The sequence below is a fragment of the Pollachius pollachius genome, assembly GCF_949987615.1.
Source record: "Pollachius pollachius genome assembly, chromosome: 17".
NCBI lineage: Eukaryota > Metazoa > Chordata > Actinopteri > Gadiformes > Gadidae > Pollachius > Pollachius pollachius.
In genome coordinates, this window is record NC_136950.1 from 14,959,128 (window position 1) to 14,976,131 (window position 17,004).

The 17,004-nt window shown below is 43.7% G+C and overlaps 4 protein-coding genes across 4 annotated transcripts in view; 1 reads left to right on the plus strand and 3 right to left on the minus strand.

Moving 5' to 3' along the window:
• The window catches only part of cntnap2a (contactin associated protein 2a), a gene marked incomplete at its 5' end in the record, with an annotated part of 191,362 nt that extends 184,728 nt beyond the window's left edge, over positions 1-6,634 (plus strand). Inside the window, 3 exons of the mRNA XM_079754630.1 lie at positions 168-476; positions 3,130-3,201; positions 4,183-6,634. Coding sequence (XP_079610756.1) covers positions 168-476; positions 3,130-3,201; positions 4,183-4,400 — 599 coding nt within the window. The 3' untranslated portion in view covers positions 4,401-6,634. The remainder of the gene's footprint in view (positions 1-167; positions 477-3,129; positions 3,202-4,182) is intronic.
• Positions 6,635-8,358: 1,724 nt separating this feature from the next.
• LOC307088861 (lipocalin-like) lies at positions 8,359-10,466 on the minus strand. Its single transcript, XM_079754897.1, has 6 exons — positions 10,334-10,466; positions 9,539-9,678; positions 9,368-9,447; positions 9,092-9,205; positions 8,848-8,949; positions 8,359-8,712 (listed from the first exon to the last, which is right to left on the minus strand). The coding sequence occupies exons 1-6, from the start codon at positions 10,427-10,429 to the stop codon at positions 8,693-8,695; spliced, it is 552 nt and encodes a 183-aa protein (XP_079611023.1). The 5' UTR covers positions 10,430-10,466; the 3' UTR covers positions 8,359-8,692.
• Positions 10,467-11,605: 1,139 nt separating this feature from the next.
• Positions 11,606-14,473, minus strand: c8g (complement component 8, gamma polypeptide; the record flags this gene model as incomplete). Its single annotated transcript, XM_079754631.1, is given in 8 exon segments — positions 11,606-11,625; positions 11,986-12,021; positions 12,239-12,343; positions 12,521-12,628; positions 12,863-12,933; positions 13,185-13,333; positions 14,097-14,351; positions 14,354-14,473. Coding segments are annotated over 8 exon segments (864 nt in total).
• Positions 14,474-14,954: 481 nt separating this feature from the next.
• On the minus strand, positions 14,955-16,972 carry msrb2 (methionine sulfoxide reductase B2; the record flags this gene model as incomplete). Its single annotated transcript, XM_079754898.1, has 5 exons — positions 14,955-15,080; positions 15,513-15,660; positions 16,137-16,213; positions 16,467-16,564; positions 16,858-16,972. 5 exons carry the CDS (start codon positions 16,970-16,972, stop codon positions 14,955-14,957), a joined length of 564 nt encoding a protein of 187 aa, XP_079611024.1.
• Between the last annotated feature and the right edge of the window lie 32 nt (positions 16,973-17,004).

A 17,004-nucleotide genomic window follows, 5' to 3' on the forward strand; every position in this document is an offset into this window, starting at 1 on the left:
TCAATTGATCTCTCGAGTATAAATAAACGTTAAATACAAAAAATACAAAATAATATGTCACCTTTAATCCACTTCACCGACCCCTGAAGAAGTGTTTCTTCTTCAGTGGTCCAGTGGTTGTTATACCTTCTCCTGACCTTTTCCCTCGGGTCTCTTTCGGTCCACAGAGACCGGCCACGTGGACCCTGAGCTCATCGACCGCTACAACAGCCCGGGATTCATCGGGTGCCTGTCCAGGGTGCAGTTCAACGGCGTCGCGCCACTCAAGTACGCCCTCAGAACACCCGCCTCTTCGTTGGCCCCGCCCCCGGGAGCAGCAGCATCAGCAGCAGCAGTCGGCCAATCAGAGGGACGCACGGTCTCACGGCAGCCAGCATCCTACCAGGGGAAGCTAGTGGAGTCTAACTGCGGCGCTTCGCCTCTCTCCATCCCACCCATGTCGGCCGCAACGGACCCCTGGCATCTGGACAACACAGGTGGGCGGGACATCTGGGAATGGATGTAGATGTCAATCATGCTATCCTCTTGATAATAGGTTGCATTGTCAGTACGTGTATCATGCTATCTTATTGTAAGTTTATGCTGCTGGGAAATGTTTGATGGTTTGTGATCCTTCCAGTAGGTAGATAAAGCTGTAATATTTACATATATTACTTGGGATGTATGTATTCCTCGCTGTCTGAGTGTCAACAATACTATTTTGGTTGCATATCCATTTTCTGATTGGTTGTTGGTTTGGTACAGGATATTTTACAAGTCACATATAATTGCGTTATGGGAAAAAGTTATACAAAACATTTTAATTGTGTTATATATTGTTGTGGAAGTCTTCCTCAAACTGTTGGGCAACTGACTTGGCATACACATAGACCACTAAATACACAAAAACACTAGCACCTACACAAAACCAACCTGTTTCTAGTTTCCCCATCCCACATCGATAGACATTGAAGTATGGACACTGCGGCTACATCCATTCCAAAAGTGCTTGGCTCCAAACTTGGCCAATCAGAATGCTGGACTGGGATATGAGGGAACCAATCAGGTTGATAGATCTGAACCTCCTGAGTGCTGACTCTCAGTCTTTGCTCCTCAGCTTGCGCTATAGATAGAGGATAATATTTGGCACGTCTTGCGTTTCGATTACTCTCCCTTTACTTATTTTTATATTTCCGCCTCGTCTCCTCTTCTTCTCCTGTTGTTTATTTTATTTCATCTCACATTTGTTCTACTTTCCGGCCCGTTTACTTACTGCCCTTTATTGTTCTCGCTTCTTCTGAATAATCTCATTTTACAGTGAAAATAGAATATGTTGGAATAGTTATATAATGTATAAACTGTATATTGAGTATCTCTCTCAAAAACTCTCTCTTGAATCCCCACAAACACACACACATACCCACACTCACACAACCTATAATATTAACGCCGTCTCCATTCCTCCTTCCAACTTCTCCTAGTCATCCTCCTCCACCTCCACTTTTCTCTATCATCCCCCCCCCCATCCCCCCGCCCATCTACCTCAGCTCCCTGAGCCTCACTCCTCCTCCCTTCCCTGAGCCTTACTCCTCCTCCCTCTCCTCCTCTCCTTTCATCCCTCCCTCCTGCACTCATCTTTTCTTCTTACTCATGTTCTGCACCTCCCATGGGAGGACTGGGTAATGCGGACTGAAGCAGAAATAGCTGCCAGCTCATTCCAGGGAATGTGTGTGCGTGTCTGTGCCTGCGTGGGTGTGTGTGTGTGTGTGTGTGTGTGTGTGTAAGTGTGTGTGTGTGTGTGTGTGTAAGTGTGTGTGTGTGTGTCTGTGTTGGTGTATTCGCTTGTATGTGTATGTCTTGTATGCGCGTGTGTGTGTGTGTGTGCACTTACATGTTGTGTTTCTGTGTGTGCATGGGCAGGTTGCAAGGTCATGTTTTTATCCCTTCACTCCATCTCTTTGCGGTAAACACGGTGTGTGTGTGTGTGTGTGTGTGTGTGTGTGTGTGTCTGTGAGTGTGTGTGAGTGTGTGTGAAATTTATTGTCAATAAATCCGGACCAGCAGCGAACTTCCGCAGGAGGTCGATCATCATGACCGTCTCTCTCTCCCTCTGCCTACACCTCGTTCGCCCACCCTTCTAGTACCCACACTCCACACACACACGCATACACACACACACGCCAGCGCACAGACACACACATACAAACACACGCACACACACAGGCACACAAACACACACAAATACCCATGCACACACACATATATACACGCAGGCACACACACACGCATACGCACACTCACACACGCACTCCCGTGCCCACAAAAACGCATACACACACACACGCACGCACGCACGCATACAAGCGTACACACACTCGCAAACACACATACGCACACTCGCACACACACACACACACACACAAATGCATGCACACACACACACGCACGCACGCACGCACGTACACACACACACACGCACACACACACACACACACACACACACACACACACACACACACACAAGCGCGCGTGTACAAACCCACACACGCACACATTTACCTTGCGGAGCTGCCCATCCGCATAGCACAAGAGCCGACTGACCGAGATGTATCGCGTTGGCCAGCGGACGGCAGCAGTGAATACAATTAATCTCTTAACCCGGCCCCTTAGCTCCTTAACGTAACACACCACACTTCACGATCCCCCTGGGTCACTTCTACACATAAGTAACCCAGGCTCGGTGGATCCGTGTTCTGCAATTCAAGCAGGGGCCTGTGTATGCATGTTTAGTATTTCTGTTGGTTGGTTTGCCACACTCACATTGTGTATTCATCACAAGTAGGAAGCACAGGGGAATGACGTTGGCACACTCCACCAGCTAATGCAGACGGATCTGAAGGTGGTATCGACAAATTCAGTATTGTCCGTCCTTTCACTGCACTTTGCGCAAACTGAATACTGACTGAGTAGAGGACAAACATGATTTTTCTGTATCTGAATAAAAAAGAAAACTGTATTGTACAATCATCGGGGTTTCCACAGATGTCCCTCGTGCTTGCTACTTTACCAGCTGAAAGACAAATCATGACAGTGGTGGAAACAGGGGAGAATGAGTTGAGAATGACCAAGTTTTGTGTTTTCTTTGGTCAGATGCAGAGTTTCCCTTCAACGAAGAGAGAGTTGTCCCTGATGGCGTCAACAGAAACTCAGCCATCATCGGAGGTACAGTTGATTCACTAAATGTATGATGTCATTGTTTTTCACAGGTAAATGTACAGGTAAAAAATAATAATAATAATCTCAGTGCATTATTCAGTGTTACCAACGATTTGCCGGGATCCCAAACATGTGTCGAATGAAGAGATTTGATCGCAAATATGTTAAAAAATCGTTTGATTGGATCCCAAACTTTATTATAAATTATTTATTTTGGATTATGTCCCTACTGTGTCTACAAGCTGGCTAAACACATTTCAAATATAGTTCCCCACCCAACGAGTCTCCCAAAATCCTATGCGAGCAAAGACCTTGACGTATTGGTTTACACACCCATTTTGAGGGTGTAGATTTGCCTTCTTTTGACGTCACTGTCATCGTTTGGGACTTTTGCAAGCAGCAGAAGAAACTATCCATATTTGGCACATTGAGGTTGGGAATTGAATGGCTGCCTTGCCTAGGGCCAAAACTTTAATTATCTTTAATTAACCTTAATTCATTCCCTAATAACTTTTAAATTAAATAAAACTGTCAAACGGGACCGCGCAAAATGCGTAATATAGAGGAAGTAGCCACTATGGTCCTAATAAAAAAAACATGTTAGTCTCTACCGCCCACCACCTATAGGCTGTTAAAGGAACTACATGTTAATTTCTTCGGCCAGGGCTTCACAATTGTCATGATTATGACAGAAAAAAAAGCGTTGTGGTAGCACTTTCCAATAAGTGGACATGGTCATTAACTGATGCAATAATAATAATTACTTTATAGCATTAGCGGAGGGGTCAGGTTCAGTAGGTAACGGTTAACCGTTACACTATTCAATTATGAATATAATATATTCAGAATATTTAATGTATAAATGACTGCCTTGGTTAGCAAACTTTACTTAATGGTTCATCAACGCAATGTAAAATCTTACCGAGGTGGTTTCCTTCGCCATTCCACCCCCCCACCAACACCTCCTCCACCGACTCCCTGCCGCAGGCATCATCGCCGTGGTGATCTTCACCATCCTGTGCACGCTGGTGTTCCTGATCCGCTACATGTTCCGCCACAAGGGCACCTACCACACCCACGAGGCCAAGGGTGCGGGCGCCGCGGGGGGAGAGCCCGGGGTGGGGGGGGAGTCGGCGGACACGGCCATCATCGGCACCGACAACCCGGAGACCATCGACGAGTCCAAGAAGGAGTGGTTCATCTAGACCCTGTGCACAAACACCGCCCGAGAGAGAGACATAGGGAGAGAGAGAGAGAGAGAGAGCGAGAGAGAGAGAGAGAGAGAGAGAGAGAGAGAGAGAATGGTAGACAATGGGAGAGAGAGAGGAAGCCAGAGATCGGTCCAACCACCATAAGACGGGGGTGGGAGGGGGGGGGGGGAGACAAGAGGTTAAAGGTTAACATTCGATGACAGAAGGTCATCCACCGGGACAATGGCCTCCAGAATGAGGCGTAGGGATGCAATATCTTTTTTTTTTGATTTTTGGTTGATTGATTTGTTTGTTTTATAAACCCCAGGACTTTAAGAAGGAGAATCCCGATGCGAGTTATTCAGGGCGGAGCGAGGAGCGAGAGACTACACGCGTGTACATACTAACCGGCTCATCCTTCTTTGTATTGTGCTTGGGAGTTTTCAGGAGTCCTTTGAATACTGTATATGAACAATAATTATAACTATTGGGTGGCATACTAGCACAGGTTTATTGCCGGTCTTGATTTGTTTTTTTTTTGTTTTTTGTTTTCCTTTTTTACAAGAAAATCTATAAAATTGATCAAAAACCATGCCAAAACCCCCCTTTTTTAACGAGGCTGTGGTAAACACAGTCTTCAGACCCTGCATCGCCCATATCCATGGAGGGCTATCCTAGTCCTCAGCCACCTCGACGGGGGATATGGAGTTGAAACACGGATGCCAAAAGTCACTCTGTAAATACGTCATAAGTTGTTTTCTTTTCTTTTTGTTTTCTAAAAGTTATATGGAGAGATCTAGGTATAATACGTTTACGCAATTTAGGTAATGTCCATACCTATAGATATATATATATATATATATACATATATACATAGGCCTACATATAAATGACTTGACATTATATTTTATTCATCGCATTGTATTCCTGAAAGTGAAGAGAAGAGTTTAACGAGAGTTCGGAATGGGTGTGGTTCGATGGTGGGCGTAGTGTTGTTGGGGGGGATTGGGGGGAGGTGGGTGGAGAAGGAAGGCATCAAGATGTCATTCAGTATTTTCCAATCATTGTGAGTTTCTGTTGAGCAGGGGGCAGCTTTCTTTCCTTGGACCATGTGAAGGTATATTTTCTAATTAAACCTCGGCCAAAGACGCGAGTCTTCATTCACAAACCGTCCTGGCTTCGAATTGAGGTTGGCAACAGTTGGGAGGCCTGTGTGGTTACAGGCCGCCACCAGGGGGAGTACGGGTGCCATGAGCATAATAAGTTGTTACATTTTGGGTTAAGTGTGATACCAGTCTTTCCCAGCTGGTTGTCGCGCAGTATCACCCCTCTTACAAAGCCTTTCTCCAGACCCCGTAAACGTCGCCTGGTGTTTTTCTTGAACCCAGTCCAACGTGAGTTACAGCTCCAACTATGACACTCAAGTCTGATGTTAAATGGCTGAGTAATCCATTGTGCCTTCGAGGTGTTTAGCCATTCAGCCTTCCCCGTGAAGTCTGCATATACACGCCAACTGTACGCTAAACGCTGTGGTCACGTGAGAAGAATTAAAGCTGAATTTATTGTGTTTTTTAGTGTGGCATGATTTGAAGGCTTTTGGCGACATTATCAACTGAATATTTGCATTGATAAACGACTGATCCTCCGCAACCCGCGTCAAAGACACATATCATACGAGGGCCAATTGCTCTTGGTTGCATGTTAACTTCAACGCTCCATGCAGAAGAACAGAACCACTGTTGTCCAACAGACTCCCACTTAAAATACATCATTCTTCTCATTTTTTTCTAATTATATTACTTTATTGTGGTTGTTTTAGGCCTATGCTATAGTTGTTCCCAGCTTTTACGATGTAACAGGCCAAATGGTACAACTGCCATTGTTTTTGTGTCCTGTACATTTGAGTTGTGATATCTCTCAATACATGAATGGTTTCTTATGTCAGTGTTCCTTGTCCTTTCGAGTGCTAATTACATATAGCTTGAACCCGAGTTAGCGGTGTTAGTGGTCCCGCCATCCGTAGACGGCAAAATTTCGTCAGGGCCTCGAAGAAGGTGCTAGTTCAGTCTAAAACAAATCTTCAATCAATTCCAGGACTATACAAAAAAGTGTTACACAAGTGACTTTGATTCTGGAGCTGTTGTGTTTAACTCGCCCGACTCATCGCAGGAATCATTACACCGACCATTCCTCCCCCGATCTCTCACACACGTACACAAACAAGCATACAGATGATATGTATTAGGTCAGAATGATGATCAGAACAGAATCATATTTATATGAGTTATATTAAGTTCAATAAACAGTCTTTTGATCCTATGTGCCGAGTCTTCCTCTGTTCACCCCTGCCTTCCTCCCTTCTAAAACAGGCCTACATGATCACAACTGAACAAAGCCTAGAGAAGCGAACAGCAACAACAACTTTATAAATAATATAAGTAGCTTACTAAAAGGTCTAGGGACAGCCAAAAACAGAATGAATGCTTGAGGCAGAAGCCATTCTACAGACCGGTGGGACCTCGGGCAGTAAATGGACTACTTCTTACTGGCTTCCAGGGCAATTTTGTAAAGCGAGGTGTCCCCAGTGGAGGCCAATTCGACTTGGGCAGCTGCCGACTCTGCCTGTCAGAAAAAAGGGCCTGTTAGCAAAGCGTCATTGGCTGAGGCTCTCGCTCTGGATTAGCTCACTGCTTCTCCTTTGGTTCTAAGGCCGGCCACAGACTGGTCCCAGTCTTTACGCAGTCAGTCGCTAGCTACATTTGCAGATTGGGTTACTGCTACTTCCGCGTTATTATCCTCATGTTTACGATACGGCCAGAGTTTGGGATTGTTTATTCTATTAGACATAGCAGATATTGATTACATACTCCCTACTGGCCTATCAGATCGAGGTTAAATTGCATTAGAAAAGGCGTTTACGTGTTGGAAGCCAAACAATGGGGTATAATGGGAGCTGAGTTTGAGTCAACTGGTTAAATCACAGGCTAACATTACAGGACAATGATTTTGTGCTAGCTCCAGCTATATTGTTTGATATTGGGTAGCCATATTATGTTATGATACTGTGGTCAAAGTCAGTAGATAAGGCCGTCCTTCGTTTTGCCAACTGGGACAAACAAACTATATACAGAGTACACAACTGTACAGATAAGACCTATGCTCTCCTTCATCCATGTATTGATTTCATATACCCAGCATTTTTAAAGTGCCGTTTAATGCCAGCAGTTTCCACTATTTATACAGTCCAAGATTAGTAATGTTGGACAGCAACTTTTGTTTTGTTTTTTTAATACAGAAAGTGTTGGGGCAAAATAACCTGCTGAGCACATCACATGTACATTATAAATATAGCTAACTCCTACCCTAGCTTAATGAGCACATCACATGGCAGTCACCTTATAATATAGTCAACTTTTAACACATAACACATACATGAGAATATAGTCAGGTCAGGGCCAGAGCCAGGGCCCCATATCTCCTTCCGGCAGATGGTAGACACTCAGACAATGCACCAGTCATCCTCAAGGATGGGAGGACCACAACAGGTGATGCTCTGAAGCTCTCCCCCGTAAGGAGGAACACAAGAAGATATACATGCATACACTAGTGCCTGGGAACCAAGGTCAAGTAAAAACACACAGAACCACACACATCTCAAACGCACATACCTCATCACGAGGAGATACAGCATAAGACTGTATGACTCTGAGACTCTTCACCTTCTTCTGAAGCAGACCTTCCACGGAGGCGAAGCTCCGGACGAACCATCAGCGCTGATTAGGGACTTAGACATATTCGATTTCTCACGCTTATGACTCTGTATAACCGTTGCCACTTTACTTAATAAATCCAAGGTCCTCGTGCCGATAGACTTTATTACCTCTCCGTCTCATTTCATCTGGTCCAGTAACTAGACAGACCGTTTTTCCCAACAAAAGACAACTTTGTAATTAAAACGCATTTATTCATCCAAAGCAAAATTAAGCAAACAGTAAAAAGTAGTAGATTGTCAGATAAAAATGGTTCATGACGCGTCTATGGGGAGTGTGTTCTTTGTGGGAGTCCCAGCCCCCGTTTAAGAATCATACGTCTTTCTAAAATCTCTTTATCAAACCCTTTGTCAACCATCATCCTACAGCAAAATAATCCAAGAGACAAAGGCTATGAGTGAGTGATTGGTCGTTGATATGCTCATGAGCGAGCAGCGCAGTCTCCTAGTGGCACCGCTCCATGGACAGAGCGCTCTGAGCAAAAAGCGGTTTCGGACTTCTACAGCAGGAGCAGTGTGTCGGATTTCGGAAAGTCCTTTACACTTCTGGGCATTCGCCTGTAACCAAAGAAACAAAAAATGAAACGCGGGAAAAAAAAAAATGTAATACAGGAAATTACGTGCAGATGCATGCTATTGGGGTGCGTGCCTAGCTAGTCCTGCAACATGAATAACAGGCTGGAGCAGACGTACCGTTAGGGGGCAGCATGACGATGTTGTCGGCCAGAACGCCCTGCTCCAGGGAGAACTGCTGGAATCTCTGCTGCACCGCTGCACTGGGACTGGCACTGCGGCCTGGGAAAGAAAATAAAATAAATTCATGTCATTCAACCCCACGATAGGAACTTATGTTTCTGTCCCAAGTAGATAACAATGTAACAATGAATCTGTCTGCCGGGAGAAGTTGATATGGAAAGGAGTCAGTGACGCTGCTTACTGAAGAGCTTGTTCAGGACCTCCGACACTCCGTCCTTGGTCTTGACGTTGTAGACCACCGCGTGCTCGGCGTACTGGACGTCGGTGAAGATCATGTCGTTGTCGTTGCCCCAGGCTGAGTGAGGAAACATGGCTCATCAGCACATGTCACGTTGCAATCAGTGTGGATGTGTCTAGTTAGCCGTGTTCATGTGCGCGGGTGTTTTCCTAAATCTGCGCGCGTGCGTGTGAGTACATGTGTGTTATTTTTTTTGCCTGCATATGCATACTCCCATACCTTCGCTGTGGAAGAAGAACTTTCCAGGAGTCGCGGTTTTACTCGCCAAGTGAGACATTCTCCAGCAGCTTCCATCGGCACTGAAACAGAAAGTGATTGAGTCGCTAGCCAACCCAACAGACCCACCTGATAAGGGTGACATGTCCCCGAGTTAAAAGGTACTCCACTCACTTCAAATGGGTGTGGCCGACCTGCAGATCTGCCTCCGCAGTGGGCACCATTACGGTGGTGCCCGTCTTCATGCCGGCCTTGTTTTCCACAAACCAAGGAGCGTTGGTGGCGAAACCAACCAGATACCACTTCCCACTGACCTAAGAAAGAGAGAGAAATTAATGATCCAACTCAAATTAGGGGGTACTTTTCAGAACCTTAAAAGTTGTCTATGCCTCAATCCTATGCTGCATTACTTTTTATATATTTGTCATTTCTATTTAACTCATCTTCATAGTTAAAGAGTAACAAACAATTCCCTACGCTGCCCTTTTATTATCTACTTTTCATTGTTTCTTGATGTCCATTGGTAATCGATGGATTGTTCTAACCATATTTTAACATATATAATAGCGTTCAAAAAGTTTATCACACTATACTTCCTGTATTAATGTATAATGCAAGTTCATACTTTCAACAAAAAAAAAAAAAAACCTGGTTCAAGCAGCCTCACCTGGCCAAGTCTGATTAGACTGGGGCTGTGTGAGGCTGCACACCAGTTGCACATGGAATAATCAAGATGTACAAAGTTCTACTTGATGGCAACATGGAACACACGGCCATTTGTCATCAACAAACTTCCATCACCACCCTGAATCCTTTGTTCGAAAGAGCCCAGTAAAACCATGATCCATTGTCTTTGTAACAAGCTGTAACCGACGAATAAATATGCACACATTGTTCAAATCTCTGCAGACCCGATGATATAACCCTTTCATTCTGCTGGACTGCAGCATGTAGTTCTCTCTCTCTTACCTGAGTCACGTCAAAGTCTGCCACGGGCGTCACATCGGCGCAGACACTCAGCACACACAGTAGGGCTGCCAGTGACCTGAGCAGGGAGTTTGTCATGGTCCTTACTGATGGGGAGGATCCTTCAGCGGGTGGGGGGTTCAGAAAGAATGAGGTGAAGGATCACAGAGCAATGGAACTCTTTATATAGGGTCCTACTTCAGTCCCCTCCCCCTCTTCCCCCTCCTCCTACTTTCTCCACAGGTGCCAATAGTCCTCCCAGAGGGGCTGGATAGACACGCACACACACCACCACACACACAACCACACACAATCAGTGCTGTCCCTGTTTTGTTATAAGAGGTCTTTGGCACTCAGGAATGCTAATCTCAGCCGTTGCATAATCAGACAGGCAAATGAGACTGCCCCAAAAAGGCCCAAAAGAAAATCATTTAGCTGTGTTTGTGTGTCTGTGTGTGTGTGTGTGTGTAGGGGGGGGAATTCCTGCAATGCTTGTTGTATGTTAAATCCACTGATTATTCTTTGTTTTACCCACTGATTATATCACATCCTACATGCTGGGGAAACCCAGATTTTAATTTCCTTCACTTATTCTTTTATATGGCTTTTATGGTTTTCTTTCTTTCTATATAATATCCCTTAGAATCCCTTAGAAACGTTTAAATGACAGGCATATGTTTCAACATCAGAGTCGCTACAAAATATGTTTATGCAATACTGTGCAAGAAAGATCAGCATAGATTTGTGAGCAATTCTCTCCTTATTGTTGATTAATATGTTTGACTCTATTGTGTATTTAGAAAACCTTGTCCGGACAGGCACATTTTCAGTTATATCACAGACACACACACACACACACACACACACACACACACACACACACACACACTCACTCACTGGGGTGCCAAGAAGGGGTTGGGTAATCTCAATAGTTTTGTAACCAAACTCTGTAACCCCCCCTCCCCCCTCTTTTTCTTCCTCATCTGTTCTTCATTTGTTCTATCTGAAATTGAAATGTGGTATAAATCTCTGCAAAGGATATTGAAATATGTCCCCGCATATTGGATGTTGCTGTACTGATGTGGGTTATGTATTTGTACTTTATATTATCTTACATCCCATCGTCTAAAAGTCAAAAAGAGTCCAATCTTGTCAACAATTCTACCTGTACTCCTAAAAAACACTACTTGAACGAAATAGATGTTGTTTATTCAGCTGATTTTTATTTAATGTCCTCCATGAAGTTGGTTTAGTAGGATCTTTGTGTGCCCGGCCTCAGCACGTAGGGACACAATCTATGGAAAAGAAAAAAAACGGTTATAATATTATTATACAAAGGACCTAGTTTATCAACCCCACTTTTATGTAACTTTGGTTATGAAACCTTGCAAATTGTCCATGGCTGTTGCATAACATGTCCCGAAGCTCATGTCAAGCTGAGAGGAGGGGGTGGATGAGGAGCCATGCTATATAAGGTTATGTAAATAGGTGGTAAATAGGTTGTGGCCCAAACTCGTCTCTTACATTTACATCATCATCTGGCTTTGTTGCCCTGTTCACCTTTTTCAAAGCACATTTTGGTTAATTTGCATATAAAGGGCTGACAAATATGTGGGGATAATTCTGTGTCTCTTCTTTGGATTTATTTGACTTACCTATAACATGGTCTTTGGATACAGAATCACAGTGACCTGCAGATAAATGACAGTTTTCCCTTTTGTGAGGAATGCATATCTACAAAAACACTCATACATTTGCAAGAATGCAAGAGGATTAAGATGAGAAGTGAGTATGTGTTAGTTTAATTTATACACATTGAATTTATATTAAAAAAATAATGGTCTACCGAAAATGTGTTTGCTGACACAAATTCACGATTTTGTTTCCCCACACTGGATGTGGACTTACCGAAGGTGGGGAAGGGGAAGAGGTAGGCCAAACTCATTCCCTTCTCCTGAGCAAGCGTCTCAAACTTGGTCAACATGGGCTCGGAGAGATTGACTGTAGAGCGACCTGTGTGACCAACCAAACATAATCAACTGTGTGTGTGTGTGTGTGTGTGTGTGTGTGTGTGTGTGTGTGTGTGTGTGTGTGTGTGTGTGTGTGTGTGTGAGTGATTTCAACTATTGAGTATCACTCAGCCCTTATGAAGTGCAGATAAAGTGGCAGTCACATAACTCAAGGACTCACCGTAGAGTTTGGCGGTAACCTTGCCTTTCTTATGGTAGAGGATTAAAGCATAAGCATCATCCACCTCCATAATGATAATGTCCGTGCCAGGCTCAGAAACAGAATTTCCTTTGATACAAAAGGACAGAATGTACTCAGTTACTGAAAATATGAATATTTACTTACATGTAACCATCCAATCCGATAGGATTTACATTTTATAATAACCATAGTATTTTTGACATGCAAAATTATCACAATAGAACATTGCCAAAACATGGACATACATTTGAATGGTGATTAATAATAGTATTGCTGCATGTGTGTTGAAGGGTAAAGGACACAGAGAGCGAACTTTGGTACCTTTAAGAATGTAGTGTCCATTTGTTTTAGTAGGATAGTAATTCTGTAATATCTCCCAACAATCATGATTACTGAGGACAGGAGAGGAAGTTTAACAGTCACTGTTAGTGTAGGACATGTCGATGTACATAGCACCCTCTAGTGGTACACTGGGGTGGAACTGACAACAACATCACAAACACAGAAGGAAAAGTGGTGTGTATGTTCTTACTTGGGTGTATGTGTGTTCCTGTGCGTGGCTTTGTGCTGTTTGTGTGCGTGCGTGTGTGTATGTGCACACTTCCACGTGTGTATACGTCAACGTCATGGTCCATACACTCACAAGCGTGTTTTGGTGCTGACGGAAACTGGGGAGGATTCTCCCTGCTCAGGGGGGGTTAGGTGTATGACGGTGGCCTCAGAGGGGGCGCTCTGCTGTAGCTGGTGGGGGCACTTGGAGGCCAGGTTGAGGAGGTACCACTTGCCCCACATCTTGCGGGCACAGCACCAGAGGAAGAAGCAGATGGGAGTCAGACAACGTAGCTAAAGGTTCAGGCGCTGCGAGGATGTGTCTTCTAGAACTGTAGTTTTAATGTATACTCGTCGGGTATGTCATCATTAATAACTTTAGAACCAGCATTTGTTTTGTCCTTCTGAAAATTAAAATAATCAGAAATAAGTGATTAATGATGTTGTGTGGTTACTCAACACTTGTTCACTCAGTTTTAAACAGCAGTGACCGGATTGATCAATATTGCAGTGTTGCTGTGTGTTTATCGGTTGTTGCTGTGAAACCCTGTCAGACAGTGAAAGACTGTGCAAAGGTCAAATAACGGCCCTGTATGCTATTGACTTAGGTTCTTAAAGCCGTATATTTGCAATTTATCTCATAGCTTTTCTAACTGAGCCTGTGCAGTAGCAACTTTGAGCAAGAGGTCCTGTTCCCTTAAGAACTGCATTTGTATTCACTTAAGTCACTTTGGAGGAAAGTTTCTCCTAAATAATAACAACTGACTTTGTGTGGTGTGTTCTTGTGTTGGGTTGTTTTATTACAATATTTCCTTAACAGTATGAAACATGGGTTTTTCTTTTGCAAAGTTACGCTCAAGTTTTTGAAAATCTGTCTCAAAGGTGTCATTCCCAGACGTAATGAAAACCATCTTGGAAATCCCATGACTTTTAAAAACAAAGGCAAATCAAATATTCAAGGCTACGACATAATACAGACATACTCAATGGGATACAGTGTACCTACCTTTGACATGTCTATAGGCGGTGCGCCTGGTTTCCGTTCTGTGGCGCTGGGGGTTGGGGCCGGTTTCCTCTGTCTTCTCACGATTCGCACGCGTTCTTTTGCTACCCTGGCATCCGTGGTCCCCCACAGACACACACACAGAAGCACCACCGCCAGTGTCACACGATGCCGTAGTCCAGTCATGGTTGAAGAGATCAAGGGCCAGCTCCTAAGAGCTTCAAAATCGTCCTCCTCCAAAGGAGTTTTATTTATAACCAATATTTTTTTCTTTCATCAGGGGATGAGTTTCTGGGTTTTTGGTTTCTGCTATGCTCTGCCCTGACATACAAACAGACAGAGAGAGAGAGCTGGGCGATAAACCATGAGGAGTTACACATTTACTCAATGACCCCAGAAGTTCTGTTGTGTTTACATTTCATTTACAGGATGTCTCATTTTCAAATGGGTTGAAACCGGGGATTTGCAAACTTCAATATTCTAGGATTGAGGAACGGTTGAAGTCAGGGTGAAAACCTTTTTCTTTTTAAGTTTGGTTCACAAACCGTTTGACTTGTTACGACAAGAAATCATAAGCAAAGATTTATTGATCTATTTTTTATTAAACCAATGCTTTTAATAGAGCATATTGAACCATGCCATGGTTGTGTGTGTCTATTGTTTAACAAGCAAAATCCACCATTGTCACTGTTCACAAAATAAATTCTAATCATTTGTAAGAAGTGAGTAATAAAAGTAAAAAAGTAATACATAAATCAGAATTGAACCTCAGTGTCAATGTTACAATGAACGTTTTGTGTTAAGGAGGACAATTTCCTTGGGTATTTTCATCTTCCTGGTGAAGACAGCTTCCAGAAGGTTCTACTCGTTCTTGTCTTCTGGGTTGTTTTCCCGGGCTTTGAACTGAAGGGCCACGCTGTTGATACAGAAGCGCTGGCCGCTGGGGTCCGGTCCGTCGTCAAACACATGGCCCAAGTGGGCATCGCACTGTATCACACACAGACACACAGACACAGACAGTCAGACAGACGCAACACAATTAGGGGAAGAGGGTCTAACTGTTCTATATTTCCCAGCGTCTATAAATAGGTTCTGGGGGCAGTGTTTTGGCAGTTCTAAGTTGGAACTGACTAAAAAGGGTTGTTACTTTATTTCAGAATTTCAGTCTTTATACCTTTGGGAAGTCGTCAACCAATCAGTCCTTAAAAAATAAAGGATGGTACGTTTATTTTCAAGGTTAATACGCTGTATCCCCTTATCTTGAAACCGGTTTGGCCCGGTATAGGATACTTTTCGTTTAGTTCTTGTTCTTTTTGTAACGTCCCTGAGTGCAACATTTTTTATGCTTAACCTAAAGGGTGGCATCATAACACTAATTTAAGAAACCTGCAATATGTTTTCACCAAGAATCCAACTCACGATTTTGCACAGCACCTCGGTCCCGGCGCTGCCCAGGCTGTTGTCAGGGCGACGTGTTATACAGGCGTGGCTCTCGTCCCGCCCCCACGTCCCATGGGCCTCTGTGAACGATGGCCAGCCGGTCCCGGAGTCATACTTGGCCTCTGAACTAACCAGAGAGAAGGGCTGCGGTCAATATCCGGCCTATATGGTCATGGACCACAGAGGAAATGCTGTGGATGAGGTGATAAATGGGTAGGTTTGAAAAACAAAATGAATGCATATATATTTATAAGTATTTTGGAATTTACCCTGGATGTATTCAGTTATTTTAATTCATTATTACATTAATTAATATATTATTATTAATTCAATTTTTTTGGGGGGATAAGTCGGATATTTAGTCTTTTGCAACAATTTGTTCCGACCACATAATTTGATTTGACAAGAGGCATCCCATAAGTGCTGACAAAGAGCCCTAGGGACTTTTACCTAAACATGTATCACTCCGCATAACAGGTCCTTCTGATAACCTTTAATTACATTGAAGTAACCATTTCGTAAGCATATCAACGCTGAGGTTCCAATTTTCTAAATGTTTTCTCTGCTCACGGATAGTTTCTGGTAGTTTCGGGGGTAGGATACCTGAAGACCGGAGATTCACAGCAGACGCAGTGGTACATCCCCACCTCATTATGGTTCAGGTAGATCCCGCTGAAAGGCTACAAATACACACACAATTTCCAGTAAGTGGAAAAAGGGAAATCAATACAATAATCAATGATAACTTCCAAAATGTTTATTTAAACATCATGAACTAGGTCAGAAGAACATCATGAACTAGGTCAGAAGAAGGCGTGAAGCTAGAGTCCACTTTACACTTCACATTGGTCAGATAGTTTTCCTCAGTGGTCGATATATTTTGTTTTCATATTGATGCTTGTTTGTGGATCATGTTTGGTACGGGTCTCTTACCACTTCTGTCCCCTTCTCCCTGGTGACAACGTATTGTTCTGGACTCAGTTTCTTTTGCCAGTCGGTGGTCTCATCGTAGCGAGTCAGCGACCTCAGCCCTAACAGAGCGGTCAGGAGAGCATATGGCTGTTCAATGGGGACACACTTGTTGATTTGCATTCAGATGTGCTGCAGGCTCAACGACGCGGCTGTTACTGGCAATTTTTCAAAAAAAAAATCAATGGACAGCTATAATTAAGTGAGCGAGTGTTTTAATCGATTGAAGAGGACAACATTGAATAACAAAAAAAAAACTGCAGCCTGGCAATGATTCGCAGCTAAAGGCAATGTGACCCCTTAACTATGCATGCCCATAAAAGAAAAACGGATCAAATAAACGTTCTTCCAGTACCTTGACTTGTGGAGAGGGGTCGAATGAAGACCGGAGTTCTGGTTAATGAGACCGAGGACTTGGCGCTCGCCCGTTGAGAAACAAGGGAAGAGATCCGAGCTAAGAGACGGGACATGTTTTCCTCCTGTGCTGCTTGCCTCTCGCTGT

What these genes read in the sequence shown, in the direction of transcription:
- LOC307088861 (XM_079754897.1), bottom strand. Translation starts at nt 10,429, where the DNA reads ATGACAAACTCCCTGCTCAGGTCACTGGCAGCCCTACTGTGTGTGCTG. An exon ending in GTTCTTCTTCCACAGCGAAG is followed by an intron (nt 9,206 to 9,367) that starts GTATGGGAGTAT and finishes TTCCTCACTCAG; the next exon opens with CCTGGGGCAACGACAACGAC. An exon ending in GGTCCTGAACAAGCTCTTCA is followed by an intron (nt 8,950 to 9,091) that starts GTAAGCAGCGTC and finishes TTTCTTTCCCAG; the next exon opens with GCCGCAGTGCCAGTCCCAGT.